Source organism: Poecile atricapillus, chromosome 21 (assembly GCF_030490865.1).
Source record: "Poecile atricapillus isolate bPoeAtr1 chromosome 21, bPoeAtr1.hap1, whole genome shotgun sequence".
Classification (NCBI taxonomy): Eukaryota; Metazoa; Chordata; class Aves; order Passeriformes; family Paridae; genus Poecile; species Poecile atricapillus.
The window spans coordinates 5,891,460-5,907,589 of record NC_081269.1 but is presented as its reverse complement, the minus strand read 5'-3'; the positions used below and the strand labels follow the sequence as shown (position 1 = coordinate 5,907,589).

The following is a 16,130-nucleotide window of genomic DNA, read 5'->3' as shown; positions in this document are numbered from 1 at the left end:
AATCCAGGGGCAGAAAGAGCCACAGGAAGTTTCCTGTTAGCAACACGGAGCTCTCAAAAAAGGTATCATTTCCTCTCTCAAGGAAAACCTAATTCCAGCTTTGTTCAACTGGCCTTTCCACTGCAGTATATTAATTCAGACAGGTTCATCTGAGTGTCACTCAGCATCCAAGAGCAGAGAAGGAAGCAGTGGTAGTAGAAACAATGGTCTTTATCAGAACGTATTTTTAGGGTCTCACAAACACGCAAGACATCTTAGAAATATTTCCTGTTTACACAGAGCTGTACTATCTGTGTGCAATGATACACTGCACATCCTGAGGTTAGGCAGCAATCAGAAATATATGGGAGTGAAAGGAGGCTAAACTGGACAACATTCCTTGGGATATATAGTTCCCATTTGGAAATTAATTCTCCAACAGCAAGGAGTTATGAAAAGTTATCCTTAGATAGAAACTAAATGCAAATTTATATTAAAATATACAAAATTTAAAATATGAAGCATAACTTAGCAGATCTTTCATAAAGGCAAAAGAGACACCTCAAATCACACCATGAAAAATTCACTGTGAAAATTTCACTGTGAAAAAGTGAAATTAGAAGAACCTGTTCTCAAAAATTAAGAAACAATGTCAAGTGGTCTGGGCATTTTTACAAGGAAAATGTCAAAACCTCGACATGGAAGAGGGGCAGAAAATGCAAAACCACAAGAGCAGTTAATACTGGATTCATTGAAATAGGGGAAAATTTAAGATGAATCTGCTTTGTCCAAAGGAAAAATAGCATTTCTCCTCGCTCTTCTTTTGCAGCCCAAGCCCTACCATAGGCTGTTACTGATTTCCTTCTATAATACTCTGTATCTGTGCTTTAAACATGACCAAAACAAGTTCCTTGGAAAAAGGTGGCAAATTAATTCTCCCACCCAAACCAGTCTGTTCCTTGTCAAATGAACAGAGGCCATGCACAACACTTCACTGCCAGGATTTATTTTAGAGGTACATGAAAAGAAAAACACATGAGTATAAAAACATTTCCAGTGATTATAACATCCAATTAAAGGTGTTTTAAGAAAAGATAAATTTCATCAGAAATTGCATCATTACAGGTCATGGAATAGTTTGAAAAGCTACCATAGGTAACAGTAGTAAACAAAAGTGCCTCTGTGTGCATAATACTGAAGAAAGAAGTGCAGAGTTCTGTGCAGCATCCTCCTTACACATAAGCAGTTCCAATCCCAGCTGCTGGGGGCATTTTCCGGGAAGTCCCGTGGTTCAAAGGATCAGTTTACAAAATGCAGCTTCTGTGTCCAGTGACAGAGGGCTCTCAGCTCCCACAAACACAAAGGATCTCGAGTGTCTCGCCCCTGAAAAGAGGCTGCATGGCTCCCTCTGAGCTGCTGCTGCCCAGCAGATGCACCCTGCTTAGAAGAAACTGGATCTTGGTCCACAGTAAATCGCCAGCTGTGGTCTGGAATTCAAAGCCCACTGCTCTTCGGGCTCTCCACAGAATCTCCTTGCATGGAGAATGGTCAGAGAGTTACACAAGTGAAACCAGAGATAGAGCACAACTCAGGAACTGCAGAAGGTACTGCAATTCAAAGCAGGGATTTGTCTGATGCCCTAATTGCCATGAGAAGTCACATACCTGAAAAATTCAGTGCAAAACAAATCCTTGGGAGATCAGTATAAATGGGAAAACTGTTTCTAATATGGTTCCAAAGTGTAACAGGAATGTACAAACTGTAAACCTCAAGGCAGTGCTAATCCATGCAATGAACACAGTATCCTCTGAACCTGCCCTCACTACTCACAGTGGGAACAGTTCCCAACACCAAGCTGAGATACGACTAAAACCTACAGAGGTCAAGTGTTCCTAAAGCCCACTGCAACTACCTAACCAGAATTCTATGTCAGACCTTCAACAGGACACAAAGACACCTGGACCTCAAAAGATTTGATACAGTGAATGATAAAAGCAAAATAAATATCCTATCAAGCTGTTAACTTTCTATCTCAAAACAACCCTGAAAAAAATAAGGCTTTGAGAAAAAGAGCAAAAAGGAATCCACTCAGTTCTGAAGCAGAATTCCAGCATGAACATCCCAACACCCCTTGCTCTTCCACCTGAGCCAAATCTGCTCTTTTCTATCCCTGTGCCAGTGAGGAGTGACTAACTCTGCTCACCACACATGGGAGGGAGCTGTGGATACAGAACAAGGGAGCCTCAAAGTGCTCTGTCCCAGCACTGCAGTCTGAGATTCTGTGGAATGTTGGTGCCCCTTCCTAGCCTTTCCAAAGATCTCTATTTCCTCATCAAGAAACAAGACCCTTTCAGAAGCTAACTACCTTTCAGGCTCCTAAAGGTACAGGAAATTTCTTATTCCACCTCCACCCTCAAGTGCACAGGATACAGAAAGGTCTGTAAACCTTTCTCTCTAGAAAAACAGAAAGTTTGCAGACTGTCTGCTATAAATTGAAGAGATTTACAATTTTCAAAGATTATGCCAAATCATCAACCATGAGCTGGTCACCTATGCTAAAGCATTTCTCAACTTCTGCAATTTTCCTCAGAAGTTGTGGGACCTTGGCTCACTCCAAGCCAGGGACTGGTATAAAAATGGGTTTATTTTATTTTTTTAATGAGGGGGGTAAAGGCAAAAGGCAAATTGCTTAATTGTTTTATAAAAGAAGAATTTAAAAAATCAGGAATAGTGCATTTTGATAAATGTATTTCAATTTGGAAGAATCAGAAATGGAAAATCCTACAAAGAGCTCCCAGTAAGGCATGAAGAGAAGGATCTACCAAAGGAGACTTTACACACTCCAAAGATTTTGTTTTTCATGTGACCTGTTGTCACTAGAGTTTCCCAAAAGGTAATTAGCTTACATTTGAAAGTCAAATAAAATTTCAAAACAAGCTAACTAGCTGTATCTAATAAATAATTCTTAAATAACTTCATTTAAACTCAAAATTTGGAAATCAGTTATTAAGTGGTTACAGCATAGTAAATATTGCATCGTAAATAAAATATCCTCTACAAAAAAAGGAACAAACCTGAAAACCTACTAAACACTGCAACTTGCTTAGGTTAAATCATTGCATTAGAAATATCTATCACCTCAAAACATACAGCATTCCTTAAGTGCTATTTTACAGTTCTCATCCAGTGCAAGAGAATTACTCTCCCCAGAATAAAAATATCCATTTCCACAATAAATTATTTTCTACAGCTTCCAAAATTTCTGAACAATCCTACCTGTCTTACTCCATCTTCTAAGAGCAAAAGCTTACAATCACTAAGACATAAAGAATCATCTGACTGCTGAACCAGGACCATTAAATGCCCTTTCTTTGTTCAGAATCACCACTTGATTCTGGATTGTCAGGTTTCTGCAGCCAACTGCTCCCTTCCTCTGGCAGATCCTTTTCTACTGGTGTTCGGCTAGGCTGAATCTAGGAGAAAAACAGGATAAAAAACAAATTAACAATTCAAAAGCACTGTGTTGCTCTATGTTATCCATACCATTACATAAAGAAGTCTGTCATGCTTTCTAAAAGTTGAGAACTTTAAAAAAAATGTAGTGTAAGTCCACTATAGTGATATCAAAACATTAAATGTCACACAAGAAGACAGGCAACAATCCTGCAGAATCTCTACTAGATACTGAGCTGAGACAACATAAATATTTCACTCTGCCATGTTTCTCACCCATACAGAGAAAATTAGGAATAGAATACCTAAAAAAATATATAATAGTATAAAATAGGAATGAGATACCAGCCAGCCCAGGAACTTTCATCATTATATCCCCTAAGGCACTGAGGTTTCACAGTCTTCTAAAACCCCTTCATCCTCATCATCAACAATGCAGAATTCCTATTTCAGTGATTCCTCAGCACATGATAGCATGGAAAATTACGCACTAACAAAACTATGCTGGAAAAAAGAGTGCTTGTGTAGAAGTAGCAATGCTTGGTCAGTTCATCTTGTTTGGGCAGGTTAAGTCATCCTTGCAGAAATTAAACAGAGGCTATTAATCAAGTAACTTGAGTCCAGCTGTCCCATCCTTCCCAAATTCAAGCAACAATTTACAGGAAGCACTTAGGTGCAAATTACAGAATGGAGCACAAAAAGCTCATTTACAATCTGCCACAATTTTGGCAGCTCTTGATTTGTCATCTTTACAGAAACTGGGGATGTAACAGGGAGCATGAAGTTCCAAAAGTGAACAGTGAGGGAGAGAAATCTGTCTTGTTTCACTATTGTGTGGTGCTGTAACAGTTACTCAGTCTTTCAGCACAGCAGCAAATTCTTTTTAGCCAGGACATATTCTTTTTAAAATTCCTTCTGCTGCCACCTTTCCAAGGATTAACACAGCTATGTTCAGATGCATATGAAAACAAAAGAAGTAATAATAGAAAAAAAAGAAAAAAAATCACATCAACTTTAATCAATACTTCCTAATGTATTACCTGAAAAGGTTCACTGATGCCAGCTATTGACTGCAAGTTATTGCTATAATAACAGAGCAAAAATTCTCCTCCTGCCTTAGGTATTTCTGAAGCACTCATGTAAACCTGGCAAGAATAAGAACAGGCAATGAGCAATTTCCACAGAAAAATAAGTTTTCGAAAAAGCTATTCAGGACACCATCAAAATCAGTATTTGCTATTTATAAGCACTTTTAAAACGTAAGCTAAAACGGATGGGGACAGAAATAACTCGGGGAAACCATCTGAAAATTAAATCAGGGAGGAGAGGGAATATCCTTCACCATGTCAGCAAGCTGGCTTGGTTCAGTGACAAGGGAGAAGAGACCAAGAGTGGCTGGAAGGAAAGGGACAAAGCCAGCAAGCAGCAGAGGGAATGGAGCTGCCTCCTGGTGGCAACAGCAGAGCAATCCACAAGCTTGGTTTGCTCCTGTCCCAAGGAGCTGCTGTTCCCAATTTCAACTTCTATTTGTTCAGGTATCTCTGGATATTTATCACTTGCATCAAAATAAGTTTTATTTGTTTGGCTTAAATCACTTTAGGTAATCACTACTAGAAAGCTTTTTAACACCAGTTTTTAAAGAGGGACCAAAAGATTCAATCGGAAGAATTAGGAAGAAGGATTTTAAACAATAATATTGTTCCAAATTAGCTTCAACTGGGAAGAAGATACAGCACCCCTGAGGGGAAGGGGGAAGCTACATTAGAAAGAAATACAACTGACTTGTTTGCTGTGTCTGTTGGAAGAAATTTCATCATCTTCCACCCAAGCATAAGTAACATAATCCTTCATGTGCCTGAAAGTCACCTGCAGAAAAAGATACAAACCTCAGCTTCCTGATGGAAACAAAAACCATACCACATGAAAGAAAAAGTTGTGAGAGATGTTTACTGTTTCACTGAAGTAATTAAAACACTCTTAGGATCAAAACATTTTGGGGGCATGCACACATCTTCTGTTTCTGAGAGAGTGGGACTGCTCTGTTCTCTCACCCTTCCATTCACTTTTAGTTTTGTTCCTTCTTTTTGTTGCATAAAATCCTTTCCACAGCTTCTGCAACATTTTACTTCAATAAACAACCAGATTATCTTAGCAGAGAATTTAAAGGGTGCAGAAGAACTCACTCTATAGAGCTGAACTGTCACCACACAGAAACTAATGGCAATCAAGGACACAACATTTTCAGAGAGTTCTGCACTTACAAGAATCAGTGCTCTAAAACTCTCAAATACCTCCTGCAGTCATATTCCCCATTTTTGCTGAAGAGCCATGATGAGGCAACATTACCTGGAAGAGCCCAATCCAGTCCCAAGAACTGCTGGGGAACTCAGGCACCGCAGAGTAGCGGATGAGAACATCATGCTCTGCACTCCACTCACCCTCAGGATTCAGCATGACCAAGGGATCCGAGACAAGAGGCTTCATCTACACAAAAATAACAGAGTTTAAACTCAATCAAGCCTGTCATTCTTTCAGTTATTCTTTTCAAGTTTTTCTCTGCCATAATTGCCACCTGTGGGACTCTTTGACTGGAAATAACCTGAAAGCAATTTGCTGCTTCCACTATGATCAGAATGAAACAGAGTTTCTGGTTTAGGAAATCAGCTGCTATAAGGCAACACTGAGTAAAACTTTTTCTTAACAACATAACTGGGACAGCACCTCAAGCTTGAAAGTTCCTGTGACAGGTTTGTGATCACTGATGCCATAGCTCATGTGACTGACATAGTTATTCAGAGTAACAGAAATCAGGTTCTCTTCTTCAGGGAATTCGCCTTCTTTTGATGCAACCTCACTGAGATTTTTCACTTTCCAGAGAATTCTATCAGTCCATGCTGGCTTTCTTTTCTTCTCACTGCAAAGACGTAAGGTAAAAAGTGAAATGAGCAGAGTAACAAGTTGCTAAAGGCTAAGAATGCTGTGCAAAATCTACTCAGAGCTCAAAGACTGTGAGATACATATTAATAAAAGGAGGCAATCATATCCAAGCTTCATTTTACAGCTCTGTTTAATGTGTTTCACAACCAACATTTCCTTAATTTGAACTCCATTCAGCATGGATCAGTCTCATGGCTTTCTGAAAGAGGAGTAAAATGAAGGGGAGAAGGACATTTCATTGGGTTAGTTGGCTTCATACAGGAAATGATACTTTCTCCTAAAACCCTGTAAAAACATGCATGAACCTTGAGATAATACAGCAACTGCCCCAGGCTCTAAACATACAGATATTCTGAGAAATAAGGCTGCAGACATAAGGAATATGTAGCAAGAGTCTGAATGACGTTTGAAATTATTCAAAATATTTAAGAGCAAGTTTCTTTTAACAACAACAAACAGGACAAACTTGGGTAGCTTATGGTAATCACAGGTGCCACAGCAACACTTTATATAGAAGTTCCTCTAAATTGTATCAGCCTGCATTTCAGGTTTACAAGCTACTGCTGTCTCATAACAACAGGCTTTCAAAATTCCATAATCAAGGAAGTTGTGCCTGTAAGTGTGTTATACATCAAACTTATCACAATGCAGAGTTTCCTTTCATAACATATCAATTACACCAGAAGACATGAGCCCTCTGTGGTTCTCTCTGTAGAGGGAGGAAGGCTTAACAGCAACTCTCTGGATGGATGGATCATTTCAAATTGAAATGGAGAAAAGATCATACCCTATGGAAGAGCAATTAGAATGGATTGGATTGGATCATAAAAGTTAAAAAGCAGGATGTGTAAGGAAAACTGTCAGTTTAATAACTTTAAATATCAAAACCAAGGCCACTTAGTTCAATATTCAGCATCATTTTGTTTTACCCCTTCCCACCTTTAATAAGGTGGAAAGATTTGAAATTCCTAAGGGCCCTTATCCCATTTACTGGAGTAATTCTATAAGCCAACACAAATCTTCAGGAGATGCCAGATGTCTGCTCTGCTGTGCAGGAAAATACCAAAAGAACAGCTTCAGGTAAAACACTCACTGTTTTAGAGAAAATGGGGTATTAGATGGGAAACAATCCCTCAGAATTCACAATGAAGGAGAATCAAATATAAAATTCTGTGGGCTTCATTAAAAGCAACTTTTGCAGGGTGCTTGCCTTGAGGTCTGCTGGTCACCCCCATCTGAGCAAAGCCTCTGGTAGCTTGAACAGCAGCAGGACACACAGAGAATGTGTAACCACACTTTTTGTTCTCTAAATCAGCCAATATAGACAATCAGGCTATGAATCATTTGTAAAAATGTCCAGGTTTGGATTATTTTATGTCTTTTTTGTTAGATGGATTTACTGCTGGTCCCATTGCATCTCTTTATATTCAATTCAGAATCAAGATGTCTTTGGGTCCACGTGAATAAACTTCCAGTATTAAAAGTGCAACAGCAGAGTAGATAACACTGCAGCTTTCAGACAGGTTAAGAAAATCCCTAAAGAAAATCAGTTGTCATCTGATTTTCAAATATTTCACAGAAATCAAAGCAAAAGCTCAGATGGAGCCTTGTTTTGATTCTGAAATATTAAAAAAACTACAATATTCAGAAAATTCTCTTCTTACTTAAACCAAAACAGGGACTTCTGTTCTCTGGAAATAAAGAAAAAGATCAGTACAAAACCCTGTTTGGACAGGAACTTATCTTTCTGTGGAAACATAAGACTAATACTTAACAAACAGACTTTAATATGACAGAAAACCTTTGGAAATCTAAGATACTCCATATTCAACTTAAAATAATCAAGAAAGACAAATATACATTTATTTTCAAATACCAGTATATCCAATGAAATGCTTAAAGAGAGAAAGGAAGATAAATGACAATTACTCTTTTGCTCCCTTTTGACAACCAATGAGCACTTCTAGTAAGAAAGAACAAAACAGAAGCAGCTTAAACAAGTGCACATTTGTTTTGTTAATCTGGTCTTTCCAAAAAGGCAGCTGGGTTGTTTCATTAGTTCCCTCATACAATTAGGGGACCCCAGCTTCTTCAAAAAAATATTTGTTCAAATTTGATAAATCCAAGCCTAACAGAACAGCTCAACAGCCCCAGCACACTCAGAAAATTCAGGTCTGCTGAATGCTGAAGTGATATTTAACCAAGCACCACATTCACTCTCATATTCCATATCTAAACTCATTTTATCTTTTACCTTGTGTCATAGACCTCTGAGTAAAGGTCAAACTTGTAGGTGGGCTTAAACTGCAGAGGACCCTCTTTGAATTCCTTCAGAAATGGTTCATTCTTTTTTGCCATATTTAACTGCAGAAATAAAAAGTAACTCTTAAAAGATTATGTTTAAAAAATAAGAGCTTAAGGGATGATTGGGAAAGCATCTTCCAAGAATTCAACATTGCAGTCAGTACAACACTGGAAAGGTAAATTCAGAAGGGCCTCTTTGTTATAGCCAGAACTCTTGACACGATCCATCTAAAAGCTTAGAGGCCATTCTACCCAAAACAAAAAGTCAAGGTTCTCTTAAAAATAATTCATGGGAGAAGACGAGTAATAAAGGTGAGGAACAACTGACAAGACACGAAGTTCAAAGAAATCTCCAGTCAAATATGAGCATTGTGAATGAGTAAGAAACTGCACAAAAGCAAAAAAAGTTTGCAATTAACTGGGGTTTATAACCACCTCATAACTGCTCTGAGTTTGTGCTCTTTAATAGAAAACAGAAGCTCAGGGTGTAATTTAACTATCACATGGTGTTTGTGTGCATTAAAACCAACACCAAACCCCCCAAGAGACTGACTGAGCCAACCTACCTGGTCCTTTTCCCAGAGCAGATTGAAACGCTTGTTGTTGATTGATTCTCTGACAAAGTGTATCCCATAATCTGCTATCCGGAAGTTTAGATCTCCAAACCAGAAGAGAACCCTTAAAACCAAACCAAAATGCATCAAACAAGGAAGATTTATACAAATCTATTAACTCAGGGGAACATTTTGACAGAATATTAGCCATTGGACTAATTAGGTGCTCTAATTGCTTTTATTACTTAATGCAAACAGCTTAAGCACAAACATTAAGTAGTTATAGATCAGGGACAACCTGCTGTTAAACAAAAAAAATTTAAGTAATTGAAACAGTAAATTAAGTCTCTTGCATTCTTGCTGCTTGCTGATTACTGCCTGAATATTAACTTCTCCTGAGTCTTACATCTCTGAACATTTAACAGCAACCTAAAGGATTTTTGGTATAAACAGGCTTTAGCTTCTAAAGTTTTCCTGCATGATATGTACAGTCTATATGCTAACACATGAATGCAATTAGAGATTGGAAGAAAACAGTCTTGTGATACAGACATCTTTCAGGTTATCTTTTCCTCCCAGGGTTCAGGGTCAAGGTTGAAGGGACATTTAAAATAAAATGATGAATGAAAAATACAAACCCAAAACTCTTCAGTGCAAGAGTTCACCCTATAATAGATAAAAACAACACAGAACTGAGTGAACAACTCACTCGTGATCCAAGGGACTTGGAACATTCTCTCCTTCAAATTGCATTTCCAGAATTTTCTCAAAGTCATCCAGTCGCTGCTCTGTGTTCTCTATGTGAGCTGGCAAGTGGCAGTTCATGAAACAGATCGTGTGCCCGAAGAGGGACATGCGGACACTGACTCCTCCTTTGTTCCCCTGGGATGGAAGATGAACACATTCCCTGAAACTGCAGTCAATGTCTGCAAATGTAACTAACACCACATATGGCTTTTTAAATCTTGCAATTAAGATTTAAATCAGTACAATTCCTTTCTACCCAACTTATTGCATATCAGCAAATAAACTTAAAACTGAAATTACGGTCTGTGCTGGACATGAGGTTCAAACAAATGAGTCTGCTTGTTAGGTTATGAATTTTTAATTAAACCACATCTCCTCTGTCCCAGCATGGAGCCATGGAGAGGAAGACAGTGCCATGGGTAAGCAGTAACCACTCCTCAGGCAGTCCTTACCCAGTAGCCATAGAGGCCTGTCCGGGTGTAGTGGGTGTGGATGTCCCGGATGAAGGGAAGGTGCACGTGCTTCACAAAGATCAGAAGCAGCAACCCCTGCATGCGAACTGAGGAGAGCTGCGGAGATAGAAAAGAAGGAGTGGTCATTTCCAAGAGTTCCTTGGGTTTACTTCACAGGAGCTTTTAGGTGAAGAAGGCCACAGCAAAAGTCATGTTATTCCCTTGCCAAGCCTGGCCTCAATACTGTGACACAGTAAATGCAGGCTCATTTCAGTGCTGTGAAAAACATATTCCTTATAAACAAATCTGATAGCTCCTCGGTTAATTAAAACAGTTCAACATTATATTTCAATCTGAAGTCAACCTCAAAACATGCACCTACCCAAACCTCTTTAAAGACTTCTCTTCTGCCTCCCCGGCCTCTTGTTTCTGTCTTTAAGAATCCTATTCATGAAGGAACAAATGCTTCACTTTTTGCTTAAAAGCTTCATCACTCACACCTACAAATCCTCTAACAGCAGCAAGTTTTTCAAACTGAAGCACCCTTGAGCAGATCATTAAATATTCTAAATGCCATTAAATGCCTCAAAAGCACAGCAGTCAATTCCAGGCATCTGCAAAAACAATGAGCTGCAAACAGCAGAAACTCCTGCCTGCAGTGCCTGTAAAAAAACTTAGAGAGCATATAAGACATGGGGATTTTGTGGTTTGGGGTTTTTTTGGCTTGTGTGTGTGGAAATAGTCTAATAAAGATGTCCTTCATTGAACATTTATGGACTTTACAAAGTTCCTGGCATGAAACACAAAATTCATTGTGTTTGTTTTAAGGATAATGATTCAATTTAGAATACAGACATTGAAATACATTAACTGTAGTTCAATTTTATGCTGGATTAATTTAGAAAGACTACATTAGAATAAAATTGACTATACAACTGCTGAAGAAGCACAAGAATTGAGCCCAAAATTTTTAACAGAATTCCTCCTTTCTTGAACTCCATATCTATACAATAAATTACTTCAGAATATATTTTAATGTTTTCATTGTCCTTGAACCCAACAGAGTAACACACAGAATACTGAAACAATGGACTGCAATTACTAATGATGCATAAATATTTGAACAGTCAGCATCCTCCTTTCCATAATTACATTCATGGGGTACCAAGATCTTCCAGTCCCTATATTATTTATTTGCTTTATTTCACTCTGCTGTCAGAGCAGCCTGTCCCAAGACATTTCTCAAGATCATCCACAGGTCCTGAACACCACAAGGCACTGACCCCTCTCCTACTGGAACCAGCACCAGTCCCATCAGTCCTTAGAGCCAAATCAAGCAAAGCCCTTGCACAGAGGGAACACAATCCTGTGGCTGGTGAAAGAATTGACTGTGACCAACTGAACACTCTAAAAACAGACCCTGTTACTGAGGGGACAGAATGTCCCAAGGATGACACCTCTCCCTCCACACCCAACCTCATCACAGGTCAGCCAAGGGGTGACTGCTCCTCTCCTGCTTAGCCAAATTCCTGGCTGAGTCCTGGGATAACCTTTCCTTGCTGCCTGGTTTGATTTTGACCATGCCTGACAGCTCCCCCTTATTAGAGCTAATCAAGTCCTGCAGAAAGCCATAAGGTGGCAGCATCCATTCATTAGTGTGCTTCAAACTGCCTCAGTTATAAATTAGAATTCAAAATCGGCCAGGCATACCAGCAGGAATTCTTTTAACTGTGTGTATGCAGGCCTGAACATCAGCCTACGACTAGATTTTGAATTTTTGTCAGCAATGACTTAGGCCAGAGTGAACAATGTGGGGTTTTTTTTCTTTTTGTTAATTCCCAATGGGTCCTTTGTTTTGTTTAACTACAATTAAAAGAACAGCACAACTACTGAGTCTGATTAGCATGCAGATAAAGCAATCACCTCAGCAAAATCAGCCTGAAATAGTGCTTGGTTTAGAAAATCACTACAAAAGGCTTTTAATTTCTCTTTACTAGAGAAATTCAGGATATCTTCCTACGTTTATTGTTGGCATTATTAAAATAGCCAGTACTGTAGCTAATCTTACATCCCTGGTATTACCCCAAAATCCTATAATTTAAATTCCCATATAATGTTATAGGTCTTCAACCAAAAATTAAGTCATCACATAAATACATGCACCAACTATAATCCTATTTTACACATATGCAATTTATTTTCACCTGCAAACAAATTGGAAAAAAAAAAACAAGATAAAGGAGCCTTATCAATCTCAACAAAAATCTGCCATTGCTTGGGATATTTATAGTGCAAGACTACATTAGAAGCCTCACAATACAGTTCCTCAATGTTTCACAGAGCAAAAAACTTTTCTACAAACAAGGGAGATATAAAGATATTGTGGTCACAAGAAATATGCTGTTCAGTATGACTTCACACGAAAAACAGGAAAACACAGGTGTGATGAAGAATCTCTTCTAACACAGGTACACCTATGGAAGTGACAGACACCAGCAAAAACACCAACTTACCTTTTATGGATAATCTGAGGAAAAAATATTAAGACATTTTCCTTCAGTGCTGTGACACTTAGGAGAGATGTAAATAATTACCTTGATATATCCCAAAGGAGACAAGACGGTCATGAAAAAAATGCTCCATGGATCATCAAATGCCAAGTCAGACAGGAAATTTGTGATTTTTGAATTCACCTCCTGTAAGCTGAATACATCACAATTACTCACATTGCACCAGTTGGTTTGGACAGAATTCATAGGAACTTTGCAGAACACAGACCCCAGAAATTTCTTGCTGTTCAGTTTCTCATTCAAGCAGTTTAACCCACACACAGATCTAACACATCTGACACTGAGGAAAACAAAATTAAAATTAAAACCCTATCTTCACCTGAAGAATGTTATAACGAATAACCTGACTGTCAGGACTTCAGAATTTCACCACACTTTGGAAAACACAGTGGCAGATTGTGCCTAACAAGCTTGTACTCATTCCCTTAAAACATGCTGAATTTCCAATAACTTTCATATCAAAATGAACACGCTAACCAAGAAAACAGCAGCCCAAACTTTTTGTGTATTTAGAAAAAAGATATTCTACATTCTGTCACCACATAGCAGCAGCTAACTGCTATAAATCCATCTGTGCTCGAAGTCCTCTGTTAGACTTAAGTTAATCTTCACCCTCTGGTATCAAAAGCACTAAACCATATCCCAGGCAGTGATTCACATCACACAGTCCTCCTAAAACAGACCATGCTGAGACCCAGCAGTTTAGCAATGAACTCACAAAGCAAGTTCTTTAATATCACTCACCCTATAACGTACATATCCGTGGTGGGGCTCACTGAGTTGAGCTGAAGTAAACTCGTGACATCAGGAGGGGGAGAAGCTGTGCCCACATTCCAGGTAACTAAGTGTAGTCTAAAAACAAACAGAAACAACACAAAACCAATGCTAAAACTGAAATGTCAACAGACAACTAACTCCAAGAACATTCTAATTTGCCCACAGAATTTCTGTCACTTCTCATCGGAAATCTATTTGCCAACCCCACCGCCACCACAAAACCAACCAACTGGAGGGAACAAAACCTGAATTCTTGCCACTTATCCTTCAGCTTTTTCCCCCAGATGAGGAAAGCTTCATCCAGAGTGCGAGACACTTCTTCATGGATCTCATCATCCGAGCTGATGTCCTCCACGCACGCCATCAGCTGGGCCACCCTGTGCCGGAGCTGTACGCGGCCGCTGGAGCCGGTGCTGCTGACGCTGGCGGAGCGGCTGCGCAGGCTGGGCAGGCTCTCCAAATCGTTCAGGGAGAGCCCCTCAGAATGCTGAAATGCATCCTCGCTGCTCGGCGATGCCATCAGCTCTCCAAGTTAAAGCTATGTCCTGAAGGACTGGCCCATTCAAATTAAGAGATTGATAAGGGTCTTCCAGATGTTGTGGAATTCAGCATTGCTCCCAACACAAAAGGACAAATGTAGGTGCAGCAATGCTGGGAAAAAAACCTGTGGCGTTCCCACCACACTCACTGGGGTGTTACAAAAGCTGCAATCACATCCTACCACACACAGTGAATTGGTTTTTTCATAATAGATTTAATGTGGTTAATTCTACGAGCTCAAGGTTTAAAAGAATTTATTGTTGATTTGAATCCATCATGTGCCTGTCTGTAGGCAAGGAGAAACGTAATCTCCAGCTCCCAAACATTCAAAGTTCTGATCAGAACCAAGCAAAGCCACTGTTCCTCTCAACATTCACATCACAGGACTCATCTGTTTCTTTACAGAACAGTAATTTCAGTACCAGAGGTTCTAAAAAGAGATTTGCTTTACTGTCAGTCTTGTTACATGACAGACAGGCTTAAAAATTAATAAATTTTAAATTTCCACCCATCTCAGGGCTCTATAATGACCTTATAAACACTGATAATTAGTGAGTCCCACCAATACACCCATTATTAAGGCTGTGTTTTTTATCCCACAATCAACTGCTTGCTCAAGGTGACACACTGTATGCAGAAAAGCTGGAAAATTACTTTGCACAACAGATTAAAATGATCCATAATTTCCTTCTCTAATAGTGTACCTTTTTAAGACTATGCTGGTCACCCAAAAGCTACTGCAAAACAAATTTCTAACGGGAAAAAAAATGTAGGTAGGCTGCAGATCTAATTCTGCCAGCAGAGATATATCACTTGGGAACATTCTCCAGTTACTAATTTTGTAAAATAATTACCAGATTAAACAAAACCAAAATTATATTGAAGCCATCAGTCATTACTGACAGAAATTCAATTCCTCAAGGTACCCAGCGACCACAGTACTGATAAAAACACAGACTTCAGTGGTAGAAACAAACAGTGTCCTAAATACAAGCAACTGAAGTAATTATTTAGCATCACCGCTGCTAATCCTCAAATGACTCAATAGCGGAGAATTTCTCGGGGTCACAGTGCTCATAATAAAACCTTCAGAGGATTTTTGAGATATGGGAGCTCTTGTCAGCTTGTTGGTTTGTTTTTTAAAATATTCCTGTCACATGCTGTTACCCAAATCCCATCTAAGCAGGTTTCTGTAGGGAATCGCGCCCTGACAGAACACCGACACAGAGCGAAGACACACTGTAAAAACATCGTAAAAGCAGAAGCTCAGTGTTTACTCAAGCTTCTTCTTCCTCGCAGAAAGTGACAGGTTCGAGACTGCCGGTCCATTACCAAAGTGCAGATGCTCGTGCCCTCGTTACACATTTTACAGAGCTGTGAGAAGTCCCAAGCACCCAGAAATGCCCCATAAGCCTCCCTGAAGCACTCCAGCACCGACCTTCCAAACCAGAAAATCAGCTTTTCTCCTCTATTTCATATGACTGCGCAACGCCGCCAATTTGTGTAACTCCCCGCTAATAATCACACACACAAGTTTCGCTAATTCTCGCCCATTTACGTAACCGCTTGGGGCCACTTTTCGGAGCTGCCCTCAGACCCGCACCTCGCGCCCCTCCGCGCCCACCACTCACCTCAACTCCTTGGTGGGAAAGCTCGCGGTCTCCATGCCCGGGGTTCCCGCAGGGAAGCGCTGCCCGAGGGACGGGGAAGGAGCCGGCGGAGCCCCCCGCTCTCCCCCTCACAGGGCCCGGCCCGGCCGCGGCCTCCGCGCCGCCCTCAGCGCTCCGCGCCCATAGGCGCGCGTGACGGGGGCGGGC

At 39.8% G+C, this 16,130-nt stretch overlaps 1 protein-coding gene across 4 annotated transcripts; it reads right to left on the bottom strand.

The window, feature by feature from the left end:
• Positions 1 to 964: 964 nt before the first annotated feature.
• INPP5K (inositol polyphosphate-5-phosphatase K) lies at positions 965 to 16,101 on the bottom strand. 4 transcript variants are annotated; one of them, XM_058854462.1, is made up of 14 exons: positions 15,945 to 16,099; positions 14,019 to 14,326; positions 13,741 to 13,848; positions 13,021 to 13,129; positions 10,427 to 10,543; positions 9,937 to 10,109; positions 9,240 to 9,351; positions 8,624 to 8,733; positions 8,034 to 8,060; positions 6,154 to 6,346; positions 5,779 to 5,916; positions 5,215 to 5,298; positions 4,473 to 4,577; positions 965 to 3,452 (listed from the first exon to the last, which is right to left on the bottom strand). In XM_058854462.1, exons 2-14 carry the CDS (start codon positions 14,291 to 14,293, stop codon positions 3,336 to 3,338), a joined length of 1,668 nt encoding a protein of 555 aa, XP_058710445.1. In that variant the 5' UTR covers positions 14,294 to 14,326; positions 15,945 to 16,099; the 3' UTR covers positions 965 to 3,335. The 4 variants fall into 4 exon arrangements, with proteins under 4 accessions (XP_058710445.1, XP_058710447.1, XP_058710448.1 ...); XM_058854464.1 differs by lacking the exon at positions 14,019 to 14,326 and having other exon boundaries at positions 15,945 to 16,101; XM_058854465.1 differs by lacking the exons at positions 8,034 to 8,060; positions 14,019 to 14,326.
• Between the last annotated feature and the right edge of the window lie 29 nt (positions 16,102 to 16,130).